General features: G+C 37.9%; 1 protein-coding gene across 1 annotated transcript in view; it reads right to left on the bottom strand.

The window, feature by feature from the left end:
* raver2 (ribonucleoprotein, PTB-binding 2) overlaps positions 1-18,282 on the bottom strand; it is a 73,083-nt gene continuing 54,801 nt past the window's right edge. Inside the window, exons 5-15 of the mRNA XM_079629178.1 lie at positions 16,423-16,543; positions 15,752-15,834; positions 14,711-14,809; positions 14,111-14,216; positions 13,384-13,697; positions 11,811-11,922; positions 11,397-11,545; positions 4,978-5,079; positions 4,293-4,415; positions 2,688-2,885; positions 1-1,245 (exon numbers count right to left, since the gene is read on the bottom strand). Of these exons, the coding sequence (XP_079485304.1) occupies positions 1,114-1,245; positions 2,688-2,885; positions 4,293-4,415; positions 4,978-5,079; positions 11,397-11,545; positions 11,811-11,922; positions 13,384-13,697; positions 14,111-14,216; positions 14,711-14,809; positions 15,752-15,834; positions 16,423-16,543 (1,539 nt within the window). The 3' untranslated portion in view covers positions 1-1,113. The remainder of the gene's footprint in view (positions 1,246-2,687; positions 2,886-4,292; positions 4,416-4,977; positions 5,080-11,396; positions 11,546-11,810; positions 11,923-13,383; positions 13,698-14,110; positions 14,217-14,710; positions 14,810-15,751; positions 15,835-16,422; positions 16,544-18,282) is intronic.

Below are 18,282 nucleotides of genomic sequence, written 5' to 3'. Positions count from 1 at the left end.
ACATTTTCGGTGGACGCAACATGATAAAATACACCTCTTCAAGATGCATTATCTTAATATCTCACTCAATTTGCCTCATCTTTTAAAAACATTTTAACTTAAAGACTGATACGGATTAAAAAAAGGATTTTCGCAGCATAAAATCACCAGAATAATACTCTCTCCAATAAAGATGTAAAGAGATTAAACCACAGAATGACAGATGACTAATATCCATATAAAGGCATTATGCTAGATTATTACCATGTGGGTGTTTGCATCAGGACGTTTTGCCAGGTGTCTATCCTATACGTAGCATCCTTCCGACAGATTATTACTACTACTACTATCGTGATATATTATTACTCTTAATGTTATTGAAAACAAAGCACTGGCAGCATTGTAGCTGAAGGTTGTGGGAAGGTCACCTTAAAGTATGTGGTAGTAGTTTGTCCAGAGAAGGTAGAGGTTATTGCCTTTAGCCATGTCTTCTCTGAGCGCCGTGTTTTAAGGCTCCTAGCGTTCAGTTCATGGCTGATCATTCCTACAGATACAGCAGTATGTACAGAGAAACTGTCAAAGATATGAACGTGCGATGTGCAGTTCCTGTACGCTTAGGAAAGCGGATTGATAGTCAAGATAAACAATGACACATTAAGCAAGACGCAATAGTTATAATATTTTCAATGTCTGTACACGCTGTAAAAAATACACTAATTTTGCAGAATATACAATGTACATTGGCTAAGCCCTACCCTGTCAGGGAAAAAAAAAAATCTTTGAAAATTGTTATTCTCTGAGTGTAGCTCTATCTTTATCAGCCCTTAACCGGTAGTACAGTAAAACACGGGACACGAAAGCCCCCCTCAGGAGTGGAATGGTACGCCCCATCTGCGAGAGAGGTAAAAAGGCAGAACAGAAAATACCAATTAACTAAACACAATCTTGAGAGGTCCTGCCTAGTGTCGGACAGAAATAAGAACAGTACCCAGATACACAGAAGGTTCAAGAAGGGGAATAAACCTTCTGCACAATAAAATAATTTACAATCTTTTCATAAATATCAGTTATGGACTAAAAGTTAAGGCCTGGACATGACAGTGACAACATAACGGGTGTGAGAGCGAGTGCGAGTTAGATCCTCTTCTTCTTGAAGTAGTCGGCGTAATGGCCTCCAAGACCCTGTGAGTGTTGGCCTACATACTCTGATGTCACTTCCTGTGTAGGCAGTGTCGGGTATTCTCGCTTTTGCCCTCTAGCCTGACTCTAGGAGAGAAAGAACGAGGTTCATTATAACAGAAGGAATTATAGTGATTAGGAAGATTTCACCTGTTTGATGATGATGTACGTGACTCACTATTCACTGTATGTTTGAGTTTGAGTGACATACAGTAAATGACTGACGGGTTTTTTTGTGTTCCATACAGTAAATGAGTGACGGCGTCTCCCTCAGCCCACACACACGTCTGAGGAATTTTCTCTGACTCTCGCACTACCATAAAGCGCCCATTGTTGAACAGTGAAGTTAGAGGTGTTTATCTCTCAATGTGTCAGTCTTTTACTTCCTACTGAAGAATAACTGAAGTTTCTGCCAGACTCCTACTGGTTTTCATCTTCACCAACAAGCAGAGCACACACACACACACGTTCAGTTGACTGAGCTATCTATCTATCTATCTATCTATCTATCTATCTATCTATCTATCTATCTATCTATCTATCTATCTATCTATCTATCTATTGCATTCTATCTATTGCGTTCTATCTATCTTTCGTTGAACTATTAGTTCTATCTTTTATTTATCAATTGTTCTATTGTTTAAGTAATTATATTAGTATTATTACCTTACTTTCCTTTAATGGGGTTTATAGTAGAAAAACGTAAAAAAAATCACATTTGCACCAATTATGACTGTAATGATGCTTGATATTTCAATATGTGTACACATCTATTGGCCTTGTGAAACACCTAAAAACCTGTTGGTGCACAACAAAGCAAACTAAATAATGATGCTGCAATGGTTTGGAAGATGAATTCATGATGTACTCACTCATGTAAATGATATATATAAAAGAATTCACATGATTGAATACATCATGAATATATATATATATATACACACACACACACAGTCATGGTTTTACCTACACACACACACACACGGTTCTTGTGAAAGTAATGAAGTCAAACTAAGCCATGAAGTCAAACTAAGCCATGAAGTCAAACTAAGCCATGAAGTCACAGTTATGAGAAACAATTGCAATGGTGAAATTTCAAGTTACACTGAGATATAAAGTCCTGTTGTGAGATATAAAACACAATTAGAAGAAACAGACACAATTGTGTGATTCAAAGTCAATTGGGAAATTTAAAGCCATAATTAACTTTTTGGTTTTTCTTGCTCTACTATTGAAACTAAGTTTGGAAGTGACCTCAGATGAGTAAGTTATGCGTCATGCATCGCTACACTTGATAATAGACAACTGACCTTCTTTGCCCTCCAAAATTGCACCAAATTTTCACTAATGTGACAGCTCCTTAACCTTTTCAACTAAAATGATATTTTGTCCTGTAATCTAAACATATGTAATCTTTTAGGTGTCTGTTTTAGTCCTAACGTGTGTATTTCAGACAGGCCTCATGCTATGTGGTTTGTCTAAGTTCTCTTTATCTCACACACACACTTTATGAAGAAAGACACACTCACAAAATAGTAGTTGTTCCAGTCGTTGGCTGTGGGTACAGCGGGTGTGTGTGTGGCAGGGCTGGCCGTGTGCGTGTGTGTCGGTGCGATGAAGCCGGGCATGATGGGAAGGGCACTGTAGGTGGGCAGCAGGGTCTGAGCACTGCCATTCAGAGAGGTGTGCAGAGGTGCACTCAAGGGGGTCTTCACCACCTCCACCTCCTATTGAGAGACACGGGACATCATCAAACATTTATACACTTATACTGTCTCTATCCAAATGCTATTCAAATTACAGGTCTCTCTCTCTCTCTCACACACACACACACATCGGCCCAGCTGCTGTGCTGAGGAGTGATTGAGTGTTTTCAGCAGGATCTCATGTCCTAAGAGTGTCATGAGACTAAGTGAGGAATGTGTGTCTGACCTGTAACACCACCTGCCACCACATTTACATAAGCTCATACACCCAACACAAATACCACCAACACACACGCGCATGCACACATAAAGATAAACTACTATCACCCCAAAACAAGTATATACAGTATAGCGTGATTTTTTTTACATTTAAGACTGCACTATTTCTAGGCCATCAATCAAATAAAGAGTTTGTGACTGTAGAACAATAAAATGCATGTAGCTTAAGTGCTGCTGCCACAAAGCAAAGGTATTCTGAAATGTTTCAGTTTACTGTAAAGATATAATTTGTAGTGAAAAGTGAAAAGTGTAGTGAAAAAGGTATTCAATTAGAATTATGACCACAGAATGCACCGATTGACAAATCATAATAATGTCTATAGACTTATATACACATATACTACCACCATTCAAAAGGTTGGGGTAGGATTTTTAAAGAAGTAATACTTTTATTACTATATTTATACTTTTGTTCAGCATGTATGCATCACAATTTCCCACAGAAATACTAAGCAGCACAACTGTAATATTAAGAAATGTTTCTCGAGCACCAAATCAGCATATTAGAATGATTTCTGAAGGATCATGTGACACTGAAGACTGAAGTAATGTCTGCTGAAAATGTTGCTTTTCCATCACAGGAATGAATCATATATTATTACAATAGTAAATTAAAATAGAAAACAGTTATTTTAAGCTTAATAATATATAAATTGTATAATAACAGTTTTTTGTTTTTATTTTTGGTTTCATATGCATGCATTATGGTAGGAAAAACAATCAGTACAGATTTTTAGTGTTGCTGAATGCATACAGTTTATATACTGTATATGCCCACAGAGAAATGAAAGTCTAATTTCTGATCTATTTTGGTCTGTGACAGCATGAACGATCTGCAGTAAGTCAAAGACTGATCCGTCATAAAGAGAGGCCGTGTCAGCCACGAAACACTTAAACGCAGTGGAAGTCCAGGCTTTTGACTTTCCTGACATCAGTCAGAAGAACTACGGCTGGAGTAATTCTTCCTCCAGAGAGTGTGTGATGTTTGGGCAGCATGTTAACTGTTCAGCATTTCTGCTGCAGTCTATACAGTATGTGTATTTCTGCACAGTCGAATCCCCCTTCAGTCTGTAGTTTTTGAGATGGACAGAGATGTACACTGTAAAGTGAGCATGATGTGTTTCAGTGTGTCTGTGTAGTGTACAGTACCTTGCTGACATCTCGGTGCTGGTAGACTTGAGCAGCTGACTGGCTCATCTGCGTCTGAGAATAGTACTGACTGACCGCATGCATGTAAGAACTGTAGTCTCCATACGAGGAGGTGACCACCACCTGTGACACAAACAAACACACATTTGTTATCGTGGTGGGGACTTTCCATTGACTTCTATTGTTTTCCTCCTGAGTTCATTATATATTTTCTATCCCCTAACTCAACATTTTTTTGTTAGTAGAACCCCTTTGACCTAAAAAGTTAGCTTGAAGTACCAAATGAGATGTTAATACTTCAATAATATACACCATGGCTTTCTGATGTCAGTTAATGGTCACATGACATGCAGGTAATCAAATAAAAAATATATAATTTTTTTTTAAATAAATGTTTTGATTTTAAAATGATATTTTATGATATAATTCATTATTAGTTTCTCATCAACTCACAAACTCCCTGCAGTTCCCTCACGAACCTCCAGGGGGTTTGCAAACCCAAGTTTAGGAAATCCTGCTTTAACCTTCTTTACATTTCATAAAGACATTATTTAGTATGTTTATTTTGCCGTTTTCCTCAAAGAGAAAATGTAGATCATTTCAAGGTTGTTGTTTTTTTGTAGAAAAATACAATGTAAAATGGGCACTTTACTATAGTATTGTCCCTTGGTATGTGTGTGTTTACCTGAGGTTGCTCTTTTGCGCATTCAGTAACTGCAGCCGTCTCTTGGCTTGTGTTTCCGTAGGTCTGTGCTTGGTAGTGTTGGTACCACTGCTGCATGGCCTCCTGTCACACAGAGACACAGATCAGAACCAACAGAACAGAATAAAATAGTCAGACACAGCTATAACAGCCATCTATATACTGTAGGAATCAAACACGTCTTGACTGTCTTAAGGCCCTGTCGCCCTGATATACTGCAAGGGAAATGGAAGGTCAAACTGGTGTGATGTAATTTCAAACAAAACCAGGCCAAAACAAAGTTCATTTCAGGAGTTTGAAACAGCTTGCTAAAGCAAACCTTCCGGAGAAGAGAGTTATTTCAACTTATTGCAACTTTTTGGCCCAGACGCTGATGTCGAGAAGCGACACCACAGTAGGCTTTTGTTGCCACTATTTCTTTAATGTCGGTTTGATGTGTCTGGGCCTTTACTGACATTTCTCACTGACTTAAGTCGCAGCCTCAGATGACATACCCAGTCTATTCACTGACTATTCAACAAAATGGGAATAGTTTTCTGACTTTATAGAATTTTTCAGAAAAATGTGTGCTTAAAAAGTACAGGGTGGCTCCAGTGGTGAGTGTGCAGTGGAATTGGGCAACTTTTAAGTTGTTGCCGCGGGAAACATTTTTTTTGAAGGTTGATTTTCGTGCTCCAACACCTGGTAATTGATTATTAAAGGGGTGGTAAAATGCCATTTTCACAAGATGTAAAATAAATCTCTGATGTCCCCAGAGTGTGTGTGTGAAGTTTTAGCACAAAATACCCCACAGATATTTTTATATCACATGTTAAAGTGAACACACCGTTTTGTGTCTGTCCCTTTAAATGGAAATGAGCTGCTGCAGAGGGCGGGGTATCAAGAGCTTGTGTGTGTGTGTGTGTGTGTGTGTGTGTGTGTGTGTGTGTGTGTGTGTGTGTGTGTTAGCAGCTGCGATTACCTCACGCACACACACTAAAATGACAGAAACTGTTCTTCCTTTAATGTTAAAACGGAGTCAGACAAAGATGGAGAGACTCAAGAAGAAGTGACAACATGTAGAAGCAACAGGACGTCTCTGAATGGTTAGTTGATGAATTTATGTTGCTGATGTGGAGTTAACTATCTTCAATTAGCATATTCTGTCATGATAATCTATAAATCGCAAGTATAGGAACTGTTGTGAGATGCACACAGAGTGACTTTCTATTGCATGCGAAAAGATGGATGCTAAAGTTTGAGCTGACTCACAAATGTGCACGGCTACAACAACTCTTCCTCTTCTCAACATGGACTGCGTGTTTGGTTAATTTATGAGATGCGCTCCAGTTCACGCGCCGGCGCCTCCGTGTCGTGATTATAATATTGTATGCTATATTTACTTCTTATTTATTAAATCCAGACAATTGGTCGATGAAACCTTGATTAAAATTAAGATACAATTAATACAAAGGAAATTCACTTTAAATAAATGCTTTGTGCTTTCTGTTTGAGGTCTCTGTGAAAAAGCAGTAGAGCGGTAGAGTAAATAAAATGGATATTTTATGTTCTGTGGAGAGCCAACCCTTCTTCATCCGGTGGGTAGTATTACTTTTGGTTTGCAGTGTGTATTTCTCTCATATTAAATATAAAACGTGTGTAGACTGCTATTTTTCTAATGTCTGGACTCCTTTATTAAGGGAGCATGGATATATAAACAGACGTTTCAATATATTGGTATTAAATGCATTTTCTGAGAATTTATATTTCAAGTTTTTTACTGCAAATATCACGTCCATAACGCTGGAATTGGCCAATTTTAAATAATTTATCCTCAACTAGTTTTGTGGTGTAGGTCTACGTATTTTATAATGTTGACTTCAAATAATACTAATAGTAATTTAAAGATGTGGTAGCATTGGATCTGGACGGGAAGGATAACTCTGGGAGTTGGAAGGGGTGTTTTCTATTCCTAAAACAATGCTGGAATCCAGGAACCACTAACGTCAGAGTCAAAACGGATTGTTTCTGGGTAAGGAGATTTTGGGGATGCATTGCATCTTTCAAAAACATTGAGTTTTGTAGGTGAAACTAAACTAGATATCCTTGAGTACCAATGACAGGGGTAGACAGCCTTGCTCCTGGAGGGCCACCATCCTGCAGAGTTTAGCTCCAACTCCAATTAAACTCCATTTAGCTCCAACTCCAATTAAACTCCAATTCCTGGTGTTCAGGATTAATTGAAAATAACAGGAAGGTGTGTCGGAGCAGGGTTGGAACTGAAGTCTGCAGGAACGTAGCCCTCCAGGAGCAGGGTTGGCTTCCCCAGCTGTCCAACTTATTCCTCTCTAAGGGGGTGGACATTGGACAGAGTAAGCATCAAAGTGAACTGGATAGTCCACTGCTGATAGTCAAAAGTCTGGCTACATGACTCTATATGACACTGACTACATTTTATCTCTTTGCGTTGCATTGTATCTCCTGAGCTGCTTTCTCTTTTCGTCTTCATCTCTTCTCTCCATCTGTCTAACCTTGTGGCCTAATCCATTTCGCTAGCTTTCTCTTCTACCATTCCCTTAATATATCTCTTCCTTCTCATCTCATTCCCATCACTCCTTTCACCATTCCCTGCTCTCTTTCTCTCTGGACACCTACAGCGTGAAGCTCACTGTCTCATTTCACCAAAGCTGGTGGAGTGTGTGGGAGTGTGCGACCAGATGGGACAGACAACTAACAGCCAATCTTCCTCTTCCCTCCTGTCTTCCCCCTCTGCATCTCTCACTCCCCCTTCTCTCCCTCCAACTCTCACCCACTCCTTCTCGTATTGTCATAGGAACGCCGGCAGTAATGAGAGGGAGACCCACATTTAAGCCATTTAATCCCACTAAAATTTCTTCCCCTCCAAACTCTCCGCCAGAGAATGAGTAGGGGATCACCCTAAAGACACTGGAATGAATCTGAGAGACTGTGGGAGGAACTGCAACTCTTTCTCCTTCCCTCTCATCCTCTCCTGGAGCATATTTTGCTCTCCTCTGCGTCTGCTGAAATCTTTACATTCTGATTTGTAATTCATTTCACAACTTTTTGACAGAATAGTTAGAGTGGCAGGATATTATTGGAGAGAAAGAAGGGGAATGGGAATTAGAACATGATACAGGATGGATGCGAGCCTACATCTATGGGATATCACTGTGCCCTAACCAGGGGTTTGGGTTTGGCTGGTTAGCTTGGGCCAGTTAGGACGTAGATGCAGTAACTACACCATAAGTGTTGTTATTGTTAACAAAAACTTAAACTATTAAACTTAAATTTTTTTATTGAAATATAAATATTAGAAATGTTTCCTTGGCAACTCACTAAAATTACTAAAACTAATTTGCGACTATTTGTTGCCTTTCACATTTCAGGAAAGTCCCTAGGTGAAGGACTTGTGACCGTGTGCCATGTGGTGCTATCAGCTAATCAGCATTCGACATGATGTCATCCTTCTGAGTAATTAGTCAAGTGGCATTTATGGCTCAGGCGATTGGCTCAAAAATGCACATGCCCAGAACTGAGTGCCCATGAGCGAAGATGGCATTTAAATCACATAATTCTGGGGGTTCTAGGCCAGCCGAGCCAGTTGCTGACAGTTAGCTTATAACAGACCTCCTTGGTCCAAACCAGGTATGATCTGACAAGTTTCGAGTGAGTAGCGATTCATCAGTGCAGTCACAGGTATCAGAAGATATTTGAAGTTTAATGTGAAACGGGACTTAGGGCCAATGAGATTCTACTGTGAGGGTTACAGTGCGTAACGAAGCAGAAATAGAAACCAAGCGATAAACAAAAAAGCTCAGTTGGGACAAATAAAAAATCTGATTTAAATGGAAGTAACTTTTATCATTTGCCTAGGACACGCTGGTGCACCACAGCTCCATTCTGATGGAACTCATTTTGTTCTGTTTTGAACATTCATTTTCTTTATTCCTTATAGACCCATCTATCTCTATTGTACAGATGAGCATATGGCAGAATTGTTTCCTTTCTCATTCCTCTCGCTCTCTCTGGCTTTCGCTGTCAAATCTGGGGCTCAGTGGAAACCTGTGTTAGAGAGAGGAGTTGGTGGGGGATATAATGGGGGAGAAAAGACTTGAGAGAGTGGGCTAAGAGCGAGACAGATTGATGGTTGCAGTGAACACTGGGATTTCTTCCTTTCTCTGACTGTCAATGTCTGCATTCCACAATTGTCAAATACTTTGATCTGATACACAAGATCCAAAGATCACAATCCTAACACCATCAACAAACAAGAAAAGAAAAAAGAAACAGACCAGTGACTGGAACTGTGCCAGTGATGTTGCTGTTTGTATGTAACTGTTATCTAGCTAACAAAAGTTATCTAGCTAACTATATTCTAATAACGTTTTGCTAATGGGTCAATGACAGGATCAATGCATATTTTTGTCCAATTGCATTATTTCCTTTTAAAATAATTTGATAAATTCATGACATATATCACTTTATTCTATAAAAATTTAAAAATTGGAATTAATTTTCAGTACATTGAAATAATAAATATTATTTTATGTTTTGGTATCTTAAACCCCTAAAATGTCAGGTGGAGCAATGACCCGCACAAATGAACAGACTAAGAAAACTATTAAACATGGCTCTTTTATTATGAATTGACAAGGTAATAACAGTAAGAATGATAATGAATCATCCAGAGAACCCCAATTGATCCTTTGCTACTTTCAAATATGGGTAGGTTGGTACAACCAATGTACAACTAGGAAAATGCTATTTTATCACACTTATTTATTGTATTAAAAAAATTATATGTATGAACTTAGAATTTAGCTAGCACAGACAAAAGCTAATACAGGCATCCAAGTAGAAGCTTGTTCAATGTAAATTTATCTGCAAAAGTCAGGTGGCGCAACCAGGATGTTGTCAGGTGTATTTACACAGTAGCTACTATGTACTCACATCAAAATAATTGTTAGGTATGATGTATTTGTTCATGTTGTTTTACAAAACACTCGTGCTGCTATTGAGGTGGGATACCAGTTAGGTTAGGGACACGTTTGGTGGTATGGTTAGGTTTAAGGGGTAGGGGAAGGGCCAACAGTGTAATTATAGATGTCTTTATAGAAATTATTACAGATATAATATGCAGGCATTTTTTTAATATAGGTAGAATGTGCTCAATAAGTGCATTGTATCAAATTATTTATTTCAACGTTAGTACATGCTAGTTACAGACAATTAATATAAAGTGGGACTGAGAACTCAGCATGACACAGTGACGCATTAAAAATTACCCGACTGTAAGAGAAACATATCTTGCAAAAAGAAAAGAGGTGAAGAATCTTGTTTAGTAGTTTTTATATAGTTTAAATTTAGATTAATGCATTTTTGATATTTAAATGTAAAATTTTTAACTGACTTAAGCAGATGATTTTTGTTGTACCAATATAAAAACAGACTTTGTTGTTATTCAATCACAATCGATTACAGTGTATTTAACCCATCTATTAGAAATTTGGCATTGGTATTGCCTATTCGAGTGTGTTCCGAATGTGATGTCAGGATATTTATTCTGTTATTGATCAATTTACCACTTTTACTTCAATAAAGACTTTGTTTTTGTATTTGTATTTGATAAAAAATCCAGTATTCAGCATATTCCCTGTCATTATTAAAGGGACAATTCACCCACCAAAAAATTATAATGCCATCATTTACTCACCCTCAAGTTGTTCCAAACATGTATGAATTTCTTTCTTCTGCTGAACACAAAATATATTTGGAAGAATGTTGGTCGGCAAATAGTTGATGTACCCCATTGACTTACATAGTATGGAGAAAAAAAAATACTATGGAAGTCAATGGCTACCATCAACTGTCTTGGTTACCAACATTCTTCAAAATATCTTCTTTTGTGTTCCATGAACGAATTACAAATAACGTTTTTGTGCTAACATTTTGAGAACATTAGTAATGACCAGAAAGCTTTGAATGAACATTAATGTTACTGGTTAATGTTAATGTTAAGAACGTTTGCTCATCATTTTGAGAGAACCATGCCAGAAGGTTAGCTAAAGTTCTGAGAATGTTCCCTGTTAGCTGGGTGTGTATTGTATACAACTACATTTTATTAGTATATTACTCCAGTCTTCAGTGTCACATGCTCCTTCAGAAATCATTCTAATATGCTGATTTCTTTGCTCAAGAAACATTTTTTGTTATTATCAATGTTGAAAACAGTTGTGCTGCTAAACCTATCCAGGGTTCAACAAAAATATTTGTCAAGATTATTTAATGAACAAAAAGTTTTAAAAAAGAGAAATATAAATCTTCTGTGTAAATGTCTTTGCTGTCACTTTTGATCAATCTGTGTGCATTTTCACATATTGTATTGCAAGTGTTGTAGTTACCTGTGTGTATTGCTGAGTGTATTGTTGAGTGTATTCTGCAGGAGTGGTCTCTGCGCTGTATTGACTGGGTGGGTGGGTGTTAGGCGGCAGGACTGCGTTGTATGTCCCAGTGTGCGCCTGCACAGTCTGCGGTTTATTGTTGCAGGGTGCTAAAGGAGACACAAAAATACTGATGTAAATCATGGCCTGTTCAGGGACACCTATTTAGAACATCTCTCATACAGACAGTCTTTATCTTCTCTGCTGGAGTGGGCTGCAGCCCATCTGGCTGTGGCCTTGAGCAGGGAGAGACAAGACAGCCGTACATTGTAAATATTATAGTTGAAAATAGAGAGCTGACAGAGAAGAGATACATTCCAAGGTCTGGCAGAAGTGAGTCATCTTCAGTGTGTGCCGTTCTGATCGTGCACGTACCTTGTAGTACCACTCCAGGAAGCACACTAGCCAGGTTTAGATACGGGTTGGATGGCAACTTCACTTCTTTAGGGGGGTCTCCCAACAGAGACGTCTGACAACTGGACTGATTCTACAGAAAGAGATGAAGAAAGCGAGAGAGATACGTTGAGAAGAGCAGCAAAACAATATGCTACAGTTTTTTAGATGCTAATCTTCTGGTACATCACCGAGTAGCTCACATATAGAAATGGAACGTCCGCTACTTCTCCAAACTTCTCAGAGCATATGACTATAAAGATAACATGAAACATCTTTTGCAATATATTCGCTAGATGTAAGTGAAACTGACTATTCAAAAATAAATAATGCAGATTGGTAAATTTAATGTACTGTAAGTTGATTTTAATAACAGGCATTTGTAAAAAGTGGGCTATTATTGGTTATCAATTATAATATTATGTAAGCAATAATGTACAAGAGGCTGTGACTATATTCACAATACAACACAGTCTCTCTTGCAGAGAGACTCCGTCCACAGTGATTTTTGATTGATTTTGTCGCGTCTCATAGTCGTGTCGCGTCTGGTGTGGACAGGCACATTTCTTGTTGCTGGAGTCTCATTCAATTGCATCTGGTTAGGACATTGTGTAAGTAAATAAACACGGCTAACGACCAATCAGCATCAAGTACCAGAACTATCCGTTTTATAATGTATTATCTATTATTGTACAGTGTATTACTATATAATATTATATATGTTATTATTGGTAAATAAATATATACATTAGGGATATTACGTGAGGAAAATTGCACACCAGTATTACTGATAACTTGTTTGTGGGTGGGCTGGAGGATCGATTTTGACTTTCTCGCGATCACGCACCAAATCCTCTGCCATGCCAATCCACAGAAGAAAAACATTCCTTTAAAAATATTTGCTTTTTCTTTCACAGATTTCACAAATAAACAGCACTCCAAGAGAAGGAATGAAATGGAAAAGTACTGGCACAGAGTCTGGTATTCATCTCTAATCCAGTCACATAGAAGACAGAGCTCTCCATTAGCCTCTGTAGAGTAATGCACGAGTAATCAGAGCCTGCAGCACTAGTGGTCTGTCATTAGGGCTCAGAACTCTGTCAGAGTCTGTTCTGAGCTCGACTAGGTGGCTGAGTGCTTGCGTCTGAATAAAGACACCTCCAGACAGAACAATGGAAATGGTCGACAGAAGCACTTCAGACAGAATCACAAGTACTGTATAAGCGAGTGTGTGCGTGTTTGAATTGAGTGTTCAAAGTGTAAAAGTGCACCCACTTTGTTGTTTTATATATACTGTATACATATTGCTCATCAAGGCTGCAATTTAAAAAAAACTGTAAAAACATTAATACTGTAAAATCCAATTTCTTCTAACAAATGTAGAAGTCTTTAGTTTTGATCAATTTCATGTGTCCTTGTTGAATATAATTATTAATTTAGTATATAATTAACTATAAATTAAATGTAAATTATAAATATTTTGTTGCTAACAGGCAGAAACCATATCCATATCTTGAGGTGAGAAATTGGAGAAGCAGAAAGCAACCAGGCTTACCGTGACGGCACTACTAGTCTGCACACTTGAACTGTGGTGGTTGGCTGGAGCTTTGTGTGTTGTGCTCCCCAGCAAAGGTCCCAGATTTTGTGTGTTAATCCCAGAGAGGAAGTTGTGAAGCTGTGTTTGGGAGCTTAAAGATCCACCCGCGGTTCCTGGAGGTGCAGGCTGTTTCTCCGGAGCCAGGCATGTCGCGGTGACTCCGTTCTGTTCAGAGATGGAACTCGCATGTGAACGCCCAGGTATATGTGACACCATTCCCGCCCCAGAGTTTCCACCCTGGGATGTGACTGGAGAGGAGTCTTGGCCCAACTCTAAAAACCAGAGAACTTTGTTAAACTTTTGTAGTAAAAAAAATAAAATAAAATTTTTGCACCCAATGCATGGTAGTTCATACTCTGGAAAAACCTTCATAGTTTAGTATTTCAATTTCTCCCTCACTGTAACACCTGCATGGCACTGATATTCAAATAGAAATGACCCTGCACAAAGACATACTCTTCAAAGGTGTTTAAAGCTTTGATGAATGCCTTTGCACACACAAACAGACACACGTCTGTATAAAAGCACAAAGGAAGAACTACTAATTGAAGTGGCTGCCTCACACTGCTTATAATGGGGCTTTCAAACAGTTTGAGGATTTGCAATGCAAATGTCTTTCCCTGCAGTAGCGAATGAGACCTCTGGACCAGGCTTGAGGTCTGCAAGGTTGACCAGAAGCTCTCACCTGTGGGAGAATCTCCCAGCAACCCCTTCCCCAGAGGAACCTGTGTTCGAAGACCCAGGACTTTCTGCAGGAGCAGCCGGGATGGGTCACCTAAAAGACCCTGGACCTGGGAGCAAATGAGACAGCAATGAAGGATAAAAAAATAAAAAAAACAGTCAGGCCACAATAGGGTCATGCGACAAGCAAGTGAAAGATGAAGTGCACAAAAATTAGATTATTATGGCTACAAAAATGCACATTCCAAGACAAAACACACATGCATTAAAGGAGATTTATGTCAGCGTTATTATTGCATGTATTATTGTTCTATTTTTTTAAGTACATTTTCCAGCACAGATGGCGTTATTATTCTTTAACCAGAACCTCAAATTTGCATTAAAAATGCCAGCTGGATGTATGGTTCTAATACTTCTATACATAAATAAATATAAATAATGCCTTTCAGAACAAAAACTGCAGTTTTCTCATTATTTACAAAAGGATTTAATGCATTGCAGACCAATAATATCCTTGCAGAAAAACACAATTTAGACTGTTGTTGTATAACATGCATTATTTTGCTGGTAAGTGTACTGTGGCGATATATTTCTTTTCACTCACATTAGTGATTTGCTTGTCTTTGATCTGTAAAAGCTGTTGTTGGGCCATCTGCATGTGGAGAAGATTCTGCAGAACAAGACCGTTTCCAAAAATGGCAGACTGCATGAAAGAAAGAGAGATAGAAAGATAGATTGCTATACATACTTTTCTATCTGTGAAGTAGCTGCCTATTCATCATAACATATTTCCCTCTTAGGTGTTCTTCTATGCTGTACTATAACCTTTTTATCCATGATCACCAACTTTATTTCTTTAGGGTGTTTCTTTAACTATGAGCACCTTTGCTTTGTGGAATTTTTTTTATGAATCTCACTTAAAATAAACCTTTCAAACTTTCACTAGTTTAGACCGTCTACTTACAATGTCCAACAGTAGATAAGCATGCATCACAGCAGAATGAACTATTCCATTGGTAGCATTTTTTTGTAATCTATATAAACCAAACTAATTTGAATTTAGAAATGTTTTACATATTCTGTTCACAAGTGACATTTACCTTCTTATTTCAAGCATGCACTTCACCCATACTGTTGGTAGACTAATACATTAACCTTTCAAAACAGCTTTGACAGCAACCACAATAAACAAAATTGTTAATTGTGGTGGAAATGATGTCATATTTAAAAATAAATAAATAATAATACTACATAATACATTTTTTAAAAATAAATACTGAAATGATTTATGTTTGTTACATTCTTTGTTTAGGTTATTATAGACCTAAAAAAGAAATATATATATATATATATATATATATTTTTTTTTTGTGGGGGTTCACATTTCCAGTCTGGGTCATTGGTAAAACAATCAAATCTATATATAAAAGGCATTTGGAAAGTAGCACAAGTAAATGATGAATGCATCATAAAAGTTTCCAAAAAAGGGGAAAAAAAATGTGACCATATAACATATAGAAAGAAGTTAAAATATTTAATAAAATCCAACCCTTACATATACAACATAAGAGCCTAAAGTTAAAGAAACACCCATCAGCATTAAGTCAGTCTTGTGGGCGATTCAAAGAGAAAGCATGTACGGTACCTGCTGTGCTTTTCCTAACTGTAGCAACGCTGCAGTCAACGGTGGACGCAGGAAGGGGAGATTGTGAGGTCGGCCAAACTTTCCTGGTGGGAAACCATTAGATAAACCAAATGAGTGGGACAAATAAGAGAGGAAATAATGTGAAAAGAGCTTGTAAGCTCTCAAAATAAGAGAGATGGACAGCAGAAAGTATGTGGCCGATACTGGCGACCCATGATTTCGTCATTCCAAAATTCCAGCTTCAGTACTAATAGCAAGTTGCTCCGGAATAGGTAGAGAAGTTTAACATTTAATCATGTGCTATATTTAGTGTTGTAATTGTGTGTTCTCTTTAAGCTCCGGCCTTCACTTCTTCCTCAGCTCATTTATTCTCCCACCCAATGAACAGTTCATTTTAATATATGATTAGGCTTTCATCAAGAGGAAAAATCTGCTCAGAATCTACAGCACTGGTGATCACTGTTACACACACACACACACTCACACACACGCAAGATATTTCATCTCAAAAACTACAATCCTCACAGGAAACATTTTTGGCTCTGTCTGAAAAATACTTAAACGTATTACTCATGAATATTCAATAAATGATTTGGCTAATAATAAGTAAAGAGACACTTAAGAGCAGCACAGAGAGAGAAAGAGAGAGAGAGAGAGAGAGAGAGAGTTACCTCCTCGTTTGGCGTTGGGGTAGGGTCTCATAAGGACCTGGAGAGCAGCAGGATTGGTCATACTGTTGAGGAACTGGGCCAGATTGGGTTCAGGCAGTAAACCTTTCTTATTGCTCAACATCTACAGGAGCACACACATATGACAAAGATAAAACAACAATTCATTATTTTATTATTAAGAAGAGCCCACAGAAGAAAATATATCACTTTAACTGAAGATATATTTCTTACTTAAAATTATTTTATACAATTTTGATTCCCAGTAAATTATTCTTATTCAAGGATGTTTAAACTGACAAAAAAATGGAGAAAATGTGTTAACAATAATAATTGCTTGGATATGCTTTGCATCAGGCTCTTATGACCCATGAACAGTAGTAGTATGATAGAATATGGAGGTCAAAAAACACGTTTTATTCAGAGGCTTCATTTGAGCAAAGATATGCAATTGGTGGTTGCTCATATTAAATTAGAGATAGATTAAATTCTGATAGATTGTAATGTAAATCAGTGAGATCTTCATAAGAGTATAGCAAACTATTTACATAAAATGCATATAACTATCAGTTGTCACTCTATAAATTCCCCAAAAATCTTAGTAAGATGATATTTAAATGCTTACTTCATGATAAAAGCTCTCTAGTTTTTATTTTGGGGGGCAAAACATACAGTATAGTGCAATACAATGATGACTGGGATAAACAATAAACCCTCCCCAGAAGCCTCACATTTTAAAAGGATTAGGCATGTAGCAGATTGTGAACAACAGGTTTTTCTGATCATCTCTATAATTTAGAGGCTTTAGAAATATATCAAATAATATGCGTATGAAATATGGTTCAGTGGGCTTTATAGGGTTATGATGTTTTTTTTGTTTGTTTTAGTTTTTAGTTTTCTTTTCATATTTGATGTCTTGTCAAATGTTTATCTGGAATGTTTATGTCCCAGCGGTGAGTGAGCATGTGTGACCGTGAGTATTTGTTGGCATGGGGGAGACGCTTGCAGACATGCGGAACCCCTGATTAGATCTCTGATGTCTGCTAGAGGTGTGGATCCATCCCAACACACTCCAACTCCATCTGCTGACTACTACTCCCCCACACACTTGTACACACACACACACACACACACACACACACACACACACACACACACACACACACACACACACACACACACACACACACACACACACACACACACACACACACACACACACACACACACACACACACACACACACACACACACACACACACACACACACACACACACACACACACACACACACACACTGGTGCTTTCATACTGGAATGGGTGAAGCCAAGGATGTAATAACATATTCAAGAATGAGAGGACATCTACGTAATAATTTAAGAATCAGGGGAACGTGGTGGTGGTGGTGGCCTTGGGTAAAGCAGCAGATGGGTGGAGTATTTGGGAAGACAGTTGGCCTATCTCTTTATAAGGATGACAAAAGCAGGGCCGTGTCCCATCATGCCCCCTGCCTTGAGCTTCAGAGATGGGTTAGCAGAACGCTCTACTTCCAAAGAGCCATAAACTACAAATTACTAATTACCATACTACAAATAAACTACTAATTCTCTATTTTCCACACCATTAGAAAATTTATTAAATCCATAAACACTGGAACAAAAACATCAGGTGGTTTATACTAATCTCACGTTTTCTCAAATTTGAGTTCTTAAATAACTGACAGAACAGATATAAAAATAAAGCAAATATTATGAAATAAGAGATCAGATAGTGTATGAAGCACTAATTCTTCACCATTTCAGCGCATTTTAGAGATATAATACAAATATAAAATAATTAGGGATGCACGTTTCAATACCAAAA

This window comes from Phoxinus phoxinus, assembly GCF_949152265.1.
Source record: "Phoxinus phoxinus genome assembly, chromosome: 11".
Classification (NCBI taxonomy): domain Eukaryota; kingdom Metazoa; phylum Chordata; class Actinopteri; order Cypriniformes; family Leuciscidae; genus Phoxinus; species Phoxinus phoxinus.
The sequence above is the reverse complement of the archived record's forward strand: the minus strand, read 5'-3'. Positions and strand labels throughout refer to the sequence as shown.